This window comes from Penicillium solitum (assembly GCF_028829755.1).
Source record: "Penicillium solitum strain IBT 25940 chromosome Unknown utg000008l_segment0_segment0, whole genome shotgun sequence".
NCBI classification, from domain to species: domain Eukaryota; kingdom Fungi; phylum Ascomycota; class Eurotiomycetes; order Eurotiales; family Aspergillaceae; genus Penicillium; species Penicillium solitum.
Genome location: NW_027072127.1, coordinates 867,856 through 880,503, shown reverse-complemented (window position 1 = coordinate 880,503; position 12,648 = coordinate 867,856). Strand labels below are relative to the sequence as shown.

The following is a 12,648-nucleotide window of genomic DNA, read 5'->3' as shown; positions in this document are numbered from 1 at the left end:
GGTTATATGCCAACTGGCCTCATGACCTCACAGCAGGTCAATGATGAGTCGATGAGTCGCCGAGTCTGTCAAATTACCATACTGTATTGTGGTAATTTACCCGATTACACCCGGGACCGAGCCCCTTATCTTCACACTTCTATACTAACTCTCTCGCTCATAGAGCTTCTTTCTTTTGGACTCAATTGCTGTTCTGGATTGCAATTCCTACTTCTGGCATAACAATTATCCCCAATCTCCATATCAATGGCCTGGATAGCTCCGGGCAAGGAAAAACGCGTAACGGTTGCACCCTGAATCGAGCTTGTGTGGGTCCCGCCAAGCTGCGATCAGCCGAAATTGCCAAAAAATCGAATTTCCGGAAATGCGAAGAGCCTCTGGTTAGCCCGTTTGGGATGGTTTAATTTGGCTGTGAAAATTTTTGCCGGAGGTAAGTCTGGCTATATAAGGGTCTCCAGCCCCGTTCAAATGAGAGGGAAGGTTGAATGATAGTTTACCATATTACGCTGAATGTTCTGTAATTGTGTTTAGGGCAATCCGGAAAGACCAGTTTGCACTGCGATAATCGGGTTATGGCGGGTCAGAAATTCAGTCTAAGTGGATCGGTAAAAGCAAGGACACGACAACCCGGAATTTTTGCTTTTTTTTTACTCTTTTTTTCCCCTGTCTTCTTTTGCTACGTTCTGAATTCACCCCCTGCTATGAATTTATATAAGAACCGTACATCACCTGCAGGTCCTATGCATGGAGTTTTGTTTCCCTCGGCAAGCCATAGGTAGGAGACCGAAGCTATTCGGGGTACCGGATCTGTCCTGAATTACGTATTTTCCAAATGTGACCACTCGGTGAGGTGGATTCCCGAGGGACGAAGGGGGAGACAGTATCCACTACACCCACATTATTTGGCTCCTTTCAACCGATGGTTGCCCAGTGACTCCGTAGTTGGTGGACCTGGAATCCGAGTCGGGCCGGTTTGGGCGAGGCCGGGAACGAATCCAAGAAACATAGCGGATCCCAGTAGGTTATGATTGGTTAAGGGAAGCTCGTAAGTGGATCGACCCACTGGATTGGAACATGCTTAAGATCCACTGCAAGGGCGCAATTGGGAATTTATTTTAATATTTAATTTTCTTTTTTGTGTATTATCCTCACCTCGTAATTTTATCCCTTTGTTCGGGCTTCTCTACAAACTAGTATACGTATGTCCAAAATGGAGGAAAGTCCAATATGTAAAACTCACCCCCTGCAAAAAAGTGAAGGGTCATCTTTTTTCCCATGCAGGGGATATATTCTGATAGATAGTCCCAAGACCCATAAACACCTCGACGAATAAAAACCAGTGGACCCAGTTGGAACAATACCCGATTGATCCCGACAGGTAGCAATACGCGGTAAGAATGAGAGAAAACAAGACCAAAACCGATTAAAACGAACTAAAACCGACTAAAACAGAGCAATACCAACCCCCAGCATTCCTAAATAGTGTGATTTGCGGTGATTTGCGTATGAAATACTCCGGAGTCCACGCACAACCTAGGGCTTTTTTTTTACCTTACACATACACTAAGACCGACTAGGAGGCGGACGGGCGAAAATTTGGCCGTAGAGTATTTATGTCCTAGTGAGTGCCGTCTCCCGTAGTTTCCCAGCTTTTTCTCCCTGAAAAGTCCATCTCTCTCCTCTTTCCTTCTTTCTCCTCTCTTCCACCCACCCTATAATTCTATAACCCATTCATCACAATGGCCGCCACTCGTGTCTTCACCTCCCGCATGGCCTCCGTCATGGCCCAGACCTCCAAGGTCGCCCGCCCTGCTGCTCGCTTCCAGCTCAACGCTGCCACCAAGCGCACCTTCACCCAGAAGGCCCCCGCCTTCGGTGCCCCCAAGCGCATCCAGTCGCCCACTCTCCTCCAGGCCAAGGCCTTCCAGACTGCCGCCCGCCGCCAGTACTCCTCCGAGGTCGCCTCCGCCATGGTTGAGGTCTCCAAGAACATCGGTATGGGTTCCGCCGCCATCGGTCTCGGTGGTGCCGGTATCGGTATCGGTCTCGTCTTCGCCGCTCTCCTCATGAGTGTCTCCCGCAACCCTGCTCTCCGTGGCCAGCTCTTCTCCTACGCCATTCTCGGCTTTGCCTTCGTCGAGGCCATGGGTCTCTTCGATCTCATGGTTGCCATGATGTGCAAGTACGTCTAAATTATCTACAACTCGGGTTTTCGGATTCTTGGAAAAATGTCATCAAAACAAGGATTTTGGGTTTTTTGAGAGAATCTCTTTTTCCGCCGGGGAGGGTATTTGGTCGTGATGTATTACCATGTACTACTTTCAGCGTCATCTACAACACTTTTCTTTCTGTACATATAGAGTCCTATATGGCCCATCGACCATCCAACCTATCAAAGAGCCAAACGAAAAACTCTGTGTGTTGCGTCTGACGGCCGTATAATATCCTCTTTTCCCTTCTTCCTAGAATTTTTCACCTTCCCCATGGGGGCGAACGGTTGGAAAATAGGCACACGTATTGGGGGCTTTCACATGAGCTCTATCTCTTGCTCGAAAGCTCCAAGAACTCCACGTAGACCAGCTAGAAAGCTATAACCCGGGGGAAATCCTAGCTCGATCTTCAAAACAAACAGCTCCCTGTTCTGTTTTTTTTTAGGCTTGTTTTCTCCCCCATTCTAACGGATGTTGCTACGGGGTCCTGCAGTATCTGACCCGCTCTTCAACCACCAACTACGCCACAACTACCACCCATTGGCCTGCAATATACGGTGGGCGTAAACTAGAGATACTTCAGAAGACTATCGAGCTATTTTATAGCAACTCATCAGTGCTGGCGGACTCAATTGAGCTGGAGAACCCTCGACGCAAAACTCTTAGCTCCCGTGCCTCGGGAACGGCTTTCCCGTAGTCAGCTGACTCAGCTTCCAAGGTTGTGACCTCAGCCTCGGGATTTCAGGGCTGCCATTTCTGCATGCAGTGTGCAGGACTTGATGAGCGAAGCAAGCCATATTGCATTGTAAACTAAGTATCTTGTGAATTAACTATGGCTTGGGGCTGATGAATTGGATTCTCTGATGTTCGGCAACTTCCCCGTTATATCCACGAACCCAGTCTAGTCCGCTTTCAGTTAGTGACAATATCAAATTGTAGTATAGCTTGGTGACATTGAATATCTAATGGATCTTTTTTTGATGTGAATTTATAGAGATAAATATAGAGTGAAAGTGTTTTCGGGGCCCGACGTTCTAGGCATTTTCCAAATCACACATGTATAGTGTCTCTAGAGTTGATCCTCAAGGGTTCATTCAATATATATACATCGGCACAAACTACGAGATCATACACATCCACCGTGATTTTTTTCCCCTTCCATTTTTTTTTCTAATTTAATTTAGTGTAGAAAATTCAACAATAGAACGCAGAGTAATCACCAAAAGGATTTATCACTGTAAAGGACTCACCAAAGGTAGAAGACCAATGCACGTGCCAAGCAGACACGCGACTCATCGCGTCAATACACCTAGGCAACACAGTCACACTCTAGTTGGAAGAAACGAAAGCTCAATTGCATCAATAAATATGCTCCATATTGAATGGTATAAACATGAAACTCGTTAACAGAAAGATTCGCAAAAGAAATCACAAAAAATCGACTCCAGACATGCCATAATCGCTCGATGAAACTGATGAAACGCTGATGGGGAATATGTATCACCAGGACTCGACAAAAGAAAAAAAAAAGAACCCGAAGTATAAGTGCACGAAAGCAAACCAAAGAATCAACAAAGAAGAGAACAAAACACACTAGCTAGAAGATTTCCAGATCCTCAAACTCAACCACCAACCCATCCGCCGAACCCGTCGGCAAAGAGGCATCCATCGTCATCCCATGCATAGCATCCCACATAGTCCCCCCGCGCGCCATACCCATCGGCCGACTCGCATAAACCCCAACATGAACAAACTTATCCTCAACCCCATAAAAGAACCAGGTGACCTCACGCAACTTCTTCCAGGTATTCCCCACCGCACCAGGCGACAGAGCGAACGGCGACGCCTCGGGAACCTGGTACCAAATCCACAGCGCATAACCGACACGCTCGAGCTTGATGCGTAGCGAGTGGATCCTCAATCCGGTCTGAGCCGACTGCGCCAACGGCGACAAACACCAGTCCGCGCCATCCGCCGTGGCGCTCACGGACGACGCATTCACGGTCCCCGACGAAAACTCCATTCCGGCTTTCACCCATTTGCAGGGGGAGCGGGGGGCGGTGCGGAAGGGTGGTCCGTCGACTTCCGAGGAGAAGGATTGTGGTGCTGCGCCGGCGAATATCACTAGGCCGCCTTGGTCCCATTCCATTTCCCAGTCTGCGCTCACGGTTACTTCCGCTACGACGAATGGGTGGCGGAGGGATGTGAAGACGATTGGCGCTGTGGAGGTTTCGCCGTTGGGTGGTTTGCGCCATAGATCTGTGTTCGGACCCGCTCGTAGTGTGAAGTATTCCATGCATTGGGGTAGTTCGAATGTCGGTGGGAGATTTAGAGCCGTGAAGGTTGATCCATCTGGAGGCATTTTTTGAATTTTTGAATTGGAGTTCCTCGCGCTCTTAATAGATGAAAGAGAAGGGAAATAATTGTAGAGAGTCACACTGGGTGGTTTCTTGGAAATAGGAATACCCCGGATGAGACGCAGCTGTTGATAACTCTTAAATCCTTCGGCAATGACGCTGGGGTCATAACATTTGCTTGTAAAGTTTAAGTAAATGCACTAATCCGAACAAAAGCAGATCCATGCACGATGAGTAGGAGGCAAAAATAATAAAAATAAAAAAAAACCAAAGAATTGTTGGGATATGATGCAGTCGAGAATTGGGATACGCCGAATGCGGGTTGCGCCAGACCTGGAAATGGGGAACACCGAAAAAAAAAAAAAGCAAAAGGAAAGTAAAGAAAAAGAAGAAAATAAGATGAGCAAAATAAATTATTATGGTATGAAGTACGGAATACGTCGTACTTATAGTGAAGGACAAGTGTTGGCTTTCCCCCTAATGGATTTCAGGGGACACCCAGGTCCCGCTGGGAATGATCCTATCGAAGAGTCAGAACCAGAGTACTGGAGAGTTGACCCGAACTGTTGGGCTCACTAGTGGCGCTAGAGTCATGTTCTTTATGGACGGTTTCTCTTTGATGGCGAGAAGCGTGCTTGCATCGCTTCGGCCACAGATGGGCTGCGGGCCAGTTCACAAGTGGCGGGTTACCATGCATCTATGGAGGATCCATCACGACGTGACGGAGCTTCTAAGAGGAGAATCAAAGGTCCCTTTAGGGCCCAAAGGACCCTAGGGGCACACGGAACAAGGAATGGGGGGCGAATGTGTGCAGTTGACACTTGTCAGAGCTGAATGAAAGAACATGGGAAAATGTTTTTCATATGTTTTTCATATTCACAGTGGCAAGATGTGAGGGAGATTATACTTCAACTTCATCGAGGATCGATCGGAATAATGCAGGACGCATGAACTGGGTGGAACTCAGATTCGGGGAGCTGAGAATTGCCTGGGATGTTCCTTGGTCGGTAGTTTGACAGCTTATAGGAAAATAGGCAGGAAAATAGGCAGGGAAATAGGGCAAATGGTCAGTGGCTTTTGTTGCTTTTGTTGTTTTTTATCTCTGCAGACTCAGCCACGCGGTTTGACTCTCCACTTCTGTGTTCTGCACGAGGCTGAAGAGGGTAATCGTGGATGTTTCATGGGCAATCCTGGTGAATGTAAGATGTAAGATGTAAGATAATAAGATAATAAGATATAAGACAATAGTTATAAGAAATGAAATAGTTAAAGCCTTTCTCTTCCCCACATCCCAATCTTATCCCTTCTACATCCTACTCCGTATATCTTCATTCTTCACCTACTTCCATCCTATTTCGTACAAATGAAGTCAAAATGTACAGAGTACAGATCAGCTGACAGATTTCTTTTTATAGACCGCCAAGTCTTTAGTCTGTGATCGACTTTTCTTTCCTCTGCCTTTGCCCGCTTCATTTAACGGTGATGTGTTGGCATCTTCGGGCGCAACTTAACTTCTTCTTCTGCCTAACCCCAATTCCATTTTATTCCTTTTCTCTTGAATTACAAATCTCCAAGTCTACAGTGTGCCCCACGCTAGCATGCGATGTACGGAGTACTCTGTAGCCGAATATGCACGGGACGAAGTGCAGGTCCCCCCCCAAAGGGGGCCAAAACGCGAGAACCGCCCCAAATCAACAGGGCGAAGTTCAACTCGTATTTTGTTCTGAAGCTCTCTGCCTTCCAAGGCTAAATAAGAGCTTGGGCCAATCAAATCCGTCACATTGACATCTTGGCTTCGTATTTGAAGACAGCCTCAATCCAAGCTAGTGTACCCCATATGGAAGATTTACTTGAGCCCCCTGATCCGTTTACTTAAATGTCGTCAATTTCGTAAAAAAAAGGGTGAATAATTTAGATCTTTTAGAACCAAGCAGACCAAATTGCCAAACAAAAATGGCCCCTCGACACGGCAGTTCTTCCTCGAGCTATCATAGCGACTACAATCCATGGAGCACTACGGTTTTATTGACACTGGAAAACTTCCCGAGCAAGACTTTCTTTTACACCCAATTTGCCTTTGATATTCTCTCTCTTCTCGCCTTCATCGTCTTCCTCATTTGGGCATGCAAAATCAGGAATCGCAGTCTCCCGCTAAAGGCACTCATTTGCGCCCTGGCTTCCTTTACATGGTATGTGGGAAGATCTAGACTAAATTTTAACAATTCACTAACTAGTGGGTCACTTCTTAGCTCCCAAATCAATATCGTTGTCTGGGAAGCCCTATGTATCGCCGAGGCAGAGGTGACAAGCTACTATTTGATCGATCTGATGCTCTGGGACTTCTTCAGAGTCGTGGCGATCTGTCTCACCTTCTATGTCTTCTGGAATCTCATCCATAACTTCCTAAGCCTTATCAGACATTCCGGCAAGCCCCATGTGGCAGTGACCATCATCCATTATATCTTCCTTGGTATTATCTTCCTGGTCTCGCTTGCCGAATGGGGCTTGTGTGTCACGTCTTACGTCCAAACTGTCACTTTCATCTACGGTGGGACTCTACAGTTTACCTGGTCACATCTGAGTGGTGCGACTGGGATCATCTATTGGGCGTTTTCCATGGAGATCCTCGCATGGATGATCTTCGTGGTTACTAAGGCTGGTAATGGTATTTTTGTATCGAAGGTGAGTTCCCCCCCCCCCAATATTTCCCATACTTCCCATACAGAGCACACATTAAACTAACTGGCCATTTTCAGATGCCCGCTATGGCAATCGTCACCGCCGCCGTCTCATGGTTCGCAGTGTGTTCCATCTCGGCCATCGTCTACATTCGCTATAGCCTGGTGTACGTCGGTTATTATGAATGGCCGCTATACCTAGACGCCCTCAGAACAATTTTGAAGTTCGTCTTCTGGGTCGGCACTTATACTGGCATTCTCCTGTGCTGTTCGAAATGGCACATGCTTGGCGATGAGCAGAAGTATTCCGTGCATCAGTACCAGTCTCAGTACCCTCCGGCTCAAACACAACCCCAGTATCTTGCTCAGTTCTCTGGTGGACAGTACCCTCCGGTTCAACAGCAGCCATATGGTGTTACTCCTTACTTGGATCACTCGGCACAGAATCAGGCTCACCAGCACCCTGTCTCGCCTCAGTAAGGTTGAAAGTTCAGGTTGAATTCTGTTGAATTCCGTTGAGATCGTATTAGTTGATTTCCTCCTGTTTTTGATATTGTGAGAGTTTCATTCACAGTGATACTCTCTTTTAATGTATATACCGACGCTCTAATGTTGATACCCAAGGAACGATGCGAATGATAGCAATGCCATCTATTTTGTATAAATCATTGAATGAACTACATTTTCAGTATGCCTGAAATAGTAAACTAGAAACCAAAAATAAATAAATACAACAAACGAAAAAAGCGACTCCTAAAACACAAGAAGCAAGTAAACAAAACGTCTTGGCAAGTCACCAGGCGGTGGCGCGCGCAAACCCGCGATAACATCATCTCCATTTTCACCGTCAAGCTTCTCTCTCTCTCGATCAACAACTCCCCCTCTCACATCTCACACAGCCCCCAAAAATGGTCTGCTCAAAATGCCAAAAGAAGCTCAAAGCCACCGAGCTCGCCACGCCTGGCGTCAAGCGCAAGAACGACATGTACTACGGCTCGCCGTCTAGTACACTCGGTGGCGGTGCAGACAAGGGAAAGTCGAAGGCAACACTAGGCGCCACAGGAATCGGAAAGGTATGTTACAGAATTATTATTTTGGATGAGTTTTATACTGACGTCCCCTCCTAGAGCAAACTCCTCAGTGCGAAAGCGAAGAATCCTTATGCGGCTTATGCTTCGTCTTGTGATAACTGCAAGGTGAAGACGGAGCAGGGGAAGAAGTTCTGTCAGCGGTGCGCTTATCAGAGGAATGGTATGTTCTATTCTTTTTTTTTCTTTCTTGGTTTCGTTTCGAATGGAATGCTGATATCGATACTAGCTTGTGCCATGTGCGGCAAGAATCTGGCAGGGAAGTCGGTTAAGGACCAGCCTATTGTTCAGGGACAGAAGTTCAACATGGCATGATGTGTTTACAGGTTAGGCCTGGGTGGTTGTGCCTTTTTCTTTTCTATTTTGATTCACTCTGGACATGGCGTGGCGTTTTTGAGGCGTTGATGATACCGCGGAATTCAAGATTAATATCAACATTGAAATGGAATGAATTTGATTTGACAGTGTAGGAAAAAAATTCTAGTTATACATGGCATGCGCAATAAGAGTATATGCAATGCGCCACCAATGGTGCGCTATAGTATCGGAACAAGTATGCCTTTTCATCTCTGAAGAACCTTGAACCTCGCGTTCTCCTTCTCACCCAGGTCTAGCCCCCTCAGCTGCTTTCCGGTATCCACCTCTTTACCGGTCGGCCAGCATGTTCTTGATGTTGCTGTAGTATTGCGTGTTCAGGTATTGCGCGAGCTCCTCCTTGGCGAGCCACTTGAAGTCCTTCAGGTTCTGGGTGTTGACGGACAGATCGGCCTGGCCGGCCATCATACGGGACTTCAAGAAGAAGATCTTGCTACCGGGGACCTCGACCTCGGTTGCGTTGTCTGCCTTCTTGGAGCGGCGCGGGTTGAAAGAGTGCCATCCGACCGGGTGGAAGCCGACCATCCAGGTGTTCATGTTGATACCGGCGGACTGGGAGAGGGTGCGTTCAGCAGCCTAGAAGGGAAATAGTATGTTAATATAATTTCCAGACTCGATATGGTTAGAACTACAAGTATAGTACTCACCAAGCGAAGGGTCTCGCCCGACTCCACCGGCGAGCTGGGGAACTTCCAGTGTCCCTCCTTAGACTGAACAAGGAGATAGAGAGTGCGGGAAAGCAAACGATCGAGACTCTTTTGGTCATTCTTCTTGTCTGCCTCCGTAATCCGAGGGTACGGCCGGGGGATTTCCTCCTTTTTGCTAGTATCTTGGGAAGTCGCATTGGCAGTGGATTCAGCGTCCTGGACAAGAGCCTCAACCTGGTGTTCAGGCTCAGACTCCTTTGCTCCTAGTAGGAGCTCATCGTTCCATGCATCGCTGTCGTACGCGTTGTAAGTTCCGATATCACGCGCGGCAGTCCGACGCTCCTGGATCTTCTTCTTCCAGTCTTCGTCGGCTGGTGTTCCGCGCTTGAAGTAGAAATATTTCGTAAAGGGAAGGGCCAGACGCTCGTTCAGACGCTTCTGGTAGAAAAAGAACGCTTTCTCGAACGGTTCGAGTTCACGGGTGACTTGGGGAGGGCGGGAGAGGACTACACCCGCGTTGATGATGTAGGCTGGCTTCACGGCTGGGTCGGCCGCTGTTGATGCGGAGGTCAATTCGATCGCTGGTGCTGCGGAGGAATAGCTGCGGCGGCCAAGGGTCTCTTGACAGCTTCTGCAAACGCCGGAGTCGATTATTGATGGCCCTGCGCGCGGAGTCAGTTATTTTGGACCTAAAGAATCCGGGGCAAAAACTTCAATTGAACATACGCAGTAGCGAGGCTACGCGCCGTGCACCATTAGATCCTGACGACATGTTCAAGGGTGGAATGGCCAATGTGTTTGGGGCTGATCGATGTCTTGTCTCCCCGAGAAAAAGATCCAACCAGGTCACGTTGTCGCCAGGCCCGATTGGGCTTAGTCACCGCCCGGAGGGTTTAAATTTCAAAAATCGACTTCCTCTTTTCTTCTCTTCTCCAAGCATCTCTTATCATCACTGCGTCCAGTTCTCTACGGCCGGTTGATCATTTAAAGGTGCTCAGAGTGAGCTCCTCCTGAGGTCGCGGCCAATTTTCGCTAGCGGTACCTTCTTTATAAATCAAGGCGTACTGTTAGATAGCTGCCGCGAACATCCCATTTAGTCTTATTATGTACTTTGAATAGAAATTCATTTGTATCTTTTTTTTATCTGCAATTTTCTTTTCTCTTTATTCCGCTCTGCTTGGCAATTATTCTCCTCCCCCAGAACCATAAATCACGACCTGCACTTAAATCTCCACCAGCAGATCTTCCTGCTTTGGCAGCTCCTTTCCTAGTTGCACCATTCTCTCCTGTGTACCAAACACCCGCAGTATGTTTGCGTAGGTATCCCAGAACACATGTCCGAGACGCGGCAGCAATTTGCCCTGGTTGACCAGGCGAGCGATACGCCCAGAACCAGTATCGGCTAGAGATGTGCCAGGTGGAGCAATCTGGGCTGGTTGAATCATCGGAATAGTTTCGGTGTCAATGTCGAAGAAGTTGCTGAATTCATTTTTGGAAACAGGCTGATTGCTAGGCTGTGCTATGATACCGGCAACCAAACTGGGCCCAGTGGTCGTCTTCTGTGGCCGGGGCTGAACCGTCGGCTGTGAAGGGCTGCGCTGTATATCGCCTGCCAGTTTGATGAAAGCCATGGCGGTGAGCATGCTATCGTATCCTGCCTCGTGGTTGCGGTTACGGAACTTGTACTTTGTAAAGCGAGGGTCGATCTCTGCGAAATGGTTAGTTGTGCTCGCTTGTTGTACAAAGATATAACTCATTCCCTACCTATCTTGGGGCTCTCTATTCCAGCTAAAGTCGTGTTGAGCTCTTCGAGCGAAGACATCGGGTTTAGAGAGCCGCAGTTATGAGTGGCCATGTACTTGGTATCCGCCAGCAAAGGGAATAGGTCGTGGATGACGGTCTGGAACTCGGCGAGGGTATTTGGCAGCGGGCCCAGGAAGCATCTGTGGAAGAAGAGCAGATCGCAGAACATGTTGTGGCCGACTAGGACCGGCCTGTTTTCCTTGAGCCGGCTCTTCACTTTGTCTGACAACTCCTGGATCCCGAAAGTTGGCTGTTCGATTATCTTCATCAGAGGCTGGAAAGCGTCTGGTTCGAGTTCTTCCAGGCTTCCGCCCACGAGTGCTTCTGCGATCCAGCGGAATCCGATATGCTTCCGGACTCGCTCCTTCTTGACTTTCAACTTCGATTCGAAGGCAAGTTGTTCATTGCACGGGTCCCGCAATTCGATCTGAACGAACGTCGACGCACCTCGCGATGTTAAGTTGGGGTATTCGTCGCTGATAAGGTGGTGCACCAGCCATTTCTGCATGCTGCTCAACCCGGTAGGTATGGGGCCAGGAATAAGCTGCACACTGCTGGGTGGCGGGATGTTGAGCCACTCACGGCGGTTCTATACATGTCAATTGATTTGCTCAGATCGATGTTTGATATAACATCTTACCTCGCCCTGCGCCAGCCACTCATTGACACTGACCCGAACGGCTTCAAGAAACTCCAGAGATTCATGATTGTCCTTTTTGATATCCGCAACTTGGACGGGATTCCGCGACTGACATTTCTGCGCAGCTCTTTTGATAGCTAGTTTTTCCTCCTCTCGAGACAGGTATCGAACACCGAAGGTGCACATATGGTCGATGCTGAAGTGGTTCGCGAGCAAGAATTCCATTGCTGTCCAGGAAGATATTAGTGGTATGCTCAATATTTGTTGTAGATATTGGACATACAGCGGCTTCCGAATGTCCAGTCCCGATTCACGTCCATCTCATGCTGGGTGATTGGACTCAGATTTATGTTGTACGGTTTGAGAGTGTAGGTGGCTGTAGATAATTAGCGAGATGCGTCTTAAATTGGGGTGATTGCGTACCATTTTCCTTGTCTTCATGACAAGTTGTCAGCCCAACCTGGAGAATCTGGTACCGCTCCGCGGCCGCCTTGGCTTCCACATATCGCTCCTGAACAGTTTGAGGTCGGGATTGTGGTGTACTTGGTTTGAAAACCACCCCAGACAGCTCGAAATCCACGGACACGAAGCAGCTCGTGGAGATGTCGTTGAGGATGGAGGGGAGACAATCGGGGAAGGTGACAGCCGTGACATCCATCTTGGTTCGTTGAGAACAGCCTCAAAGTATGAGCTTAGTGAATGAAGATCAGAGGCGAAAGGGACTTTGTTGGAGTCTGGAGTGCTGGAAGCTGAAAGGAGAGAGTATGCGTTGGGAAGGCAGGTATCCGAGTTTCATTGATCAGAAAGAACCCTGCTCTCACAAGTTGTCGAAAGGGTGATCTGATGGAAA

General features: G+C 48.1%; 6 protein-coding genes across 6 annotated transcripts; 3 read left to right on the top strand and 3 right to left on the bottom strand.

The window, feature by feature from the left end:
• Nucleotides 1-1,739: 1,739 nt before the first annotated feature.
• On the top strand, nucleotides 1,740-2,192 carry N7455_009606 (ATP synthase subunit C family protein; the record flags this gene model as incomplete). Its single annotated transcript, XM_040954763.1, has 1 exon — nucleotides 1,740-2,192. The coding sequence occupies one exon, from the start codon at nucleotides 1,740-1,742 to the stop codon at nucleotides 2,190-2,192; it is 453 nt and encodes a 150-aa protein (XP_040815014.1).
• Nucleotides 2,193-3,807: 1,615 nt separating this feature from the next.
• N7455_009605 (uncharacterized protein) lies at nucleotides 3,808-4,572 on the bottom strand (the record flags this gene model as incomplete). The annotated part of the gene is made up of 1 exon (XM_040954606.2): nucleotides 3,808-4,572. The coding sequence occupies one exon, from the start codon at nucleotides 4,570-4,572 to the stop codon at nucleotides 3,808-3,810; it is 765 nt and encodes a 254-aa protein (XP_040814784.1).
• A 1,948-nt stretch (nucleotides 4,573-6,520) lies between these two features.
• Nucleotides 6,521-7,725, top strand: N7455_009604 (uncharacterized protein; the record flags this gene model as incomplete). Its single annotated transcript, XM_040954618.2, has 3 exons — nucleotides 6,521-6,756; nucleotides 6,817-7,249; nucleotides 7,324-7,725. The coding sequence occupies 3 exons, from the start codon at nucleotides 6,521-6,523 to the stop codon at nucleotides 7,723-7,725; spliced, it is 1,071 nt and encodes a 356-aa protein (XP_040814850.2).
• Nucleotides 7,726-8,031: 306 nt separating this feature from the next.
• N7455_009603 (cysteine-rich PDZ-binding protein) lies at nucleotides 8,032-8,655 on the top strand. Its single transcript, XM_040954538.2, has 3 exons — nucleotides 8,032-8,318; nucleotides 8,373-8,496; nucleotides 8,563-8,655. The coding sequence occupies exons 1-3, from the start codon at nucleotides 8,154-8,156 to the stop codon at nucleotides 8,646-8,648; spliced, it is 375 nt and encodes a 124-aa protein (XP_040814868.2). The 5' UTR covers nucleotides 8,032-8,153; the 3' UTR covers nucleotides 8,649-8,655.
• A 323-nt stretch (nucleotides 8,656-8,978) lies between these two features.
• N7455_009602 (mitochondrial 54S ribosomal protein mL46) lies at nucleotides 8,979-10,127 on the bottom strand (the record flags this gene model as incomplete). Its single annotated transcript, XM_040954744.2, has 3 exons — nucleotides 8,979-9,284; nucleotides 9,356-10,017; nucleotides 10,082-10,127. 3 exons carry the CDS (start codon nucleotides 10,125-10,127, stop codon nucleotides 8,979-8,981), a joined length of 1,014 nt encoding a protein of 337 aa, XP_040814861.2.
• A 451-nt stretch (nucleotides 10,128-10,578) lies between these two features.
• On the bottom strand, nucleotides 10,579-12,456 carry N7455_009601 (CAF1 family ribonuclease; the record flags this gene model as incomplete). The annotated part of the gene is made up of 5 exons (XM_040954563.2): nucleotides 10,579-11,063; nucleotides 11,120-11,747; nucleotides 11,799-12,025; nucleotides 12,082-12,174; nucleotides 12,222-12,456. The coding sequence occupies 5 exons, from the start codon at nucleotides 12,454-12,456 to the stop codon at nucleotides 10,579-10,581; spliced, it is 1,668 nt and encodes a 555-aa protein (XP_040814809.2).
• Between the last annotated feature and the right edge of the window lie 192 nt (nucleotides 12,457-12,648).

Bases quoted from the DNA above. Each gene is read 5' to 3' on its own strand.
- N7455_009603 (XM_040954538.2), top strand. From the start codon at position 8,154: ATGGTCTGCTCAAAATGCCAAAAGAAGCTCAAAGCCACCGAGCTCGCC. The intron at 8,319-8,372 runs GTATGTTACAGA...GTCCCCTCCTAG, and splicing joins GCGCCACAGGAATCGGAAAG to AGCAAACTCCTCAGTGCGAA. The intron at 8,497-8,562 runs GTATGTTCTATT...TATCGATACTAG, and splicing joins GTGCGCTTATCAGAGGAATG to CTTGTGCCATGTGCGGCAAG.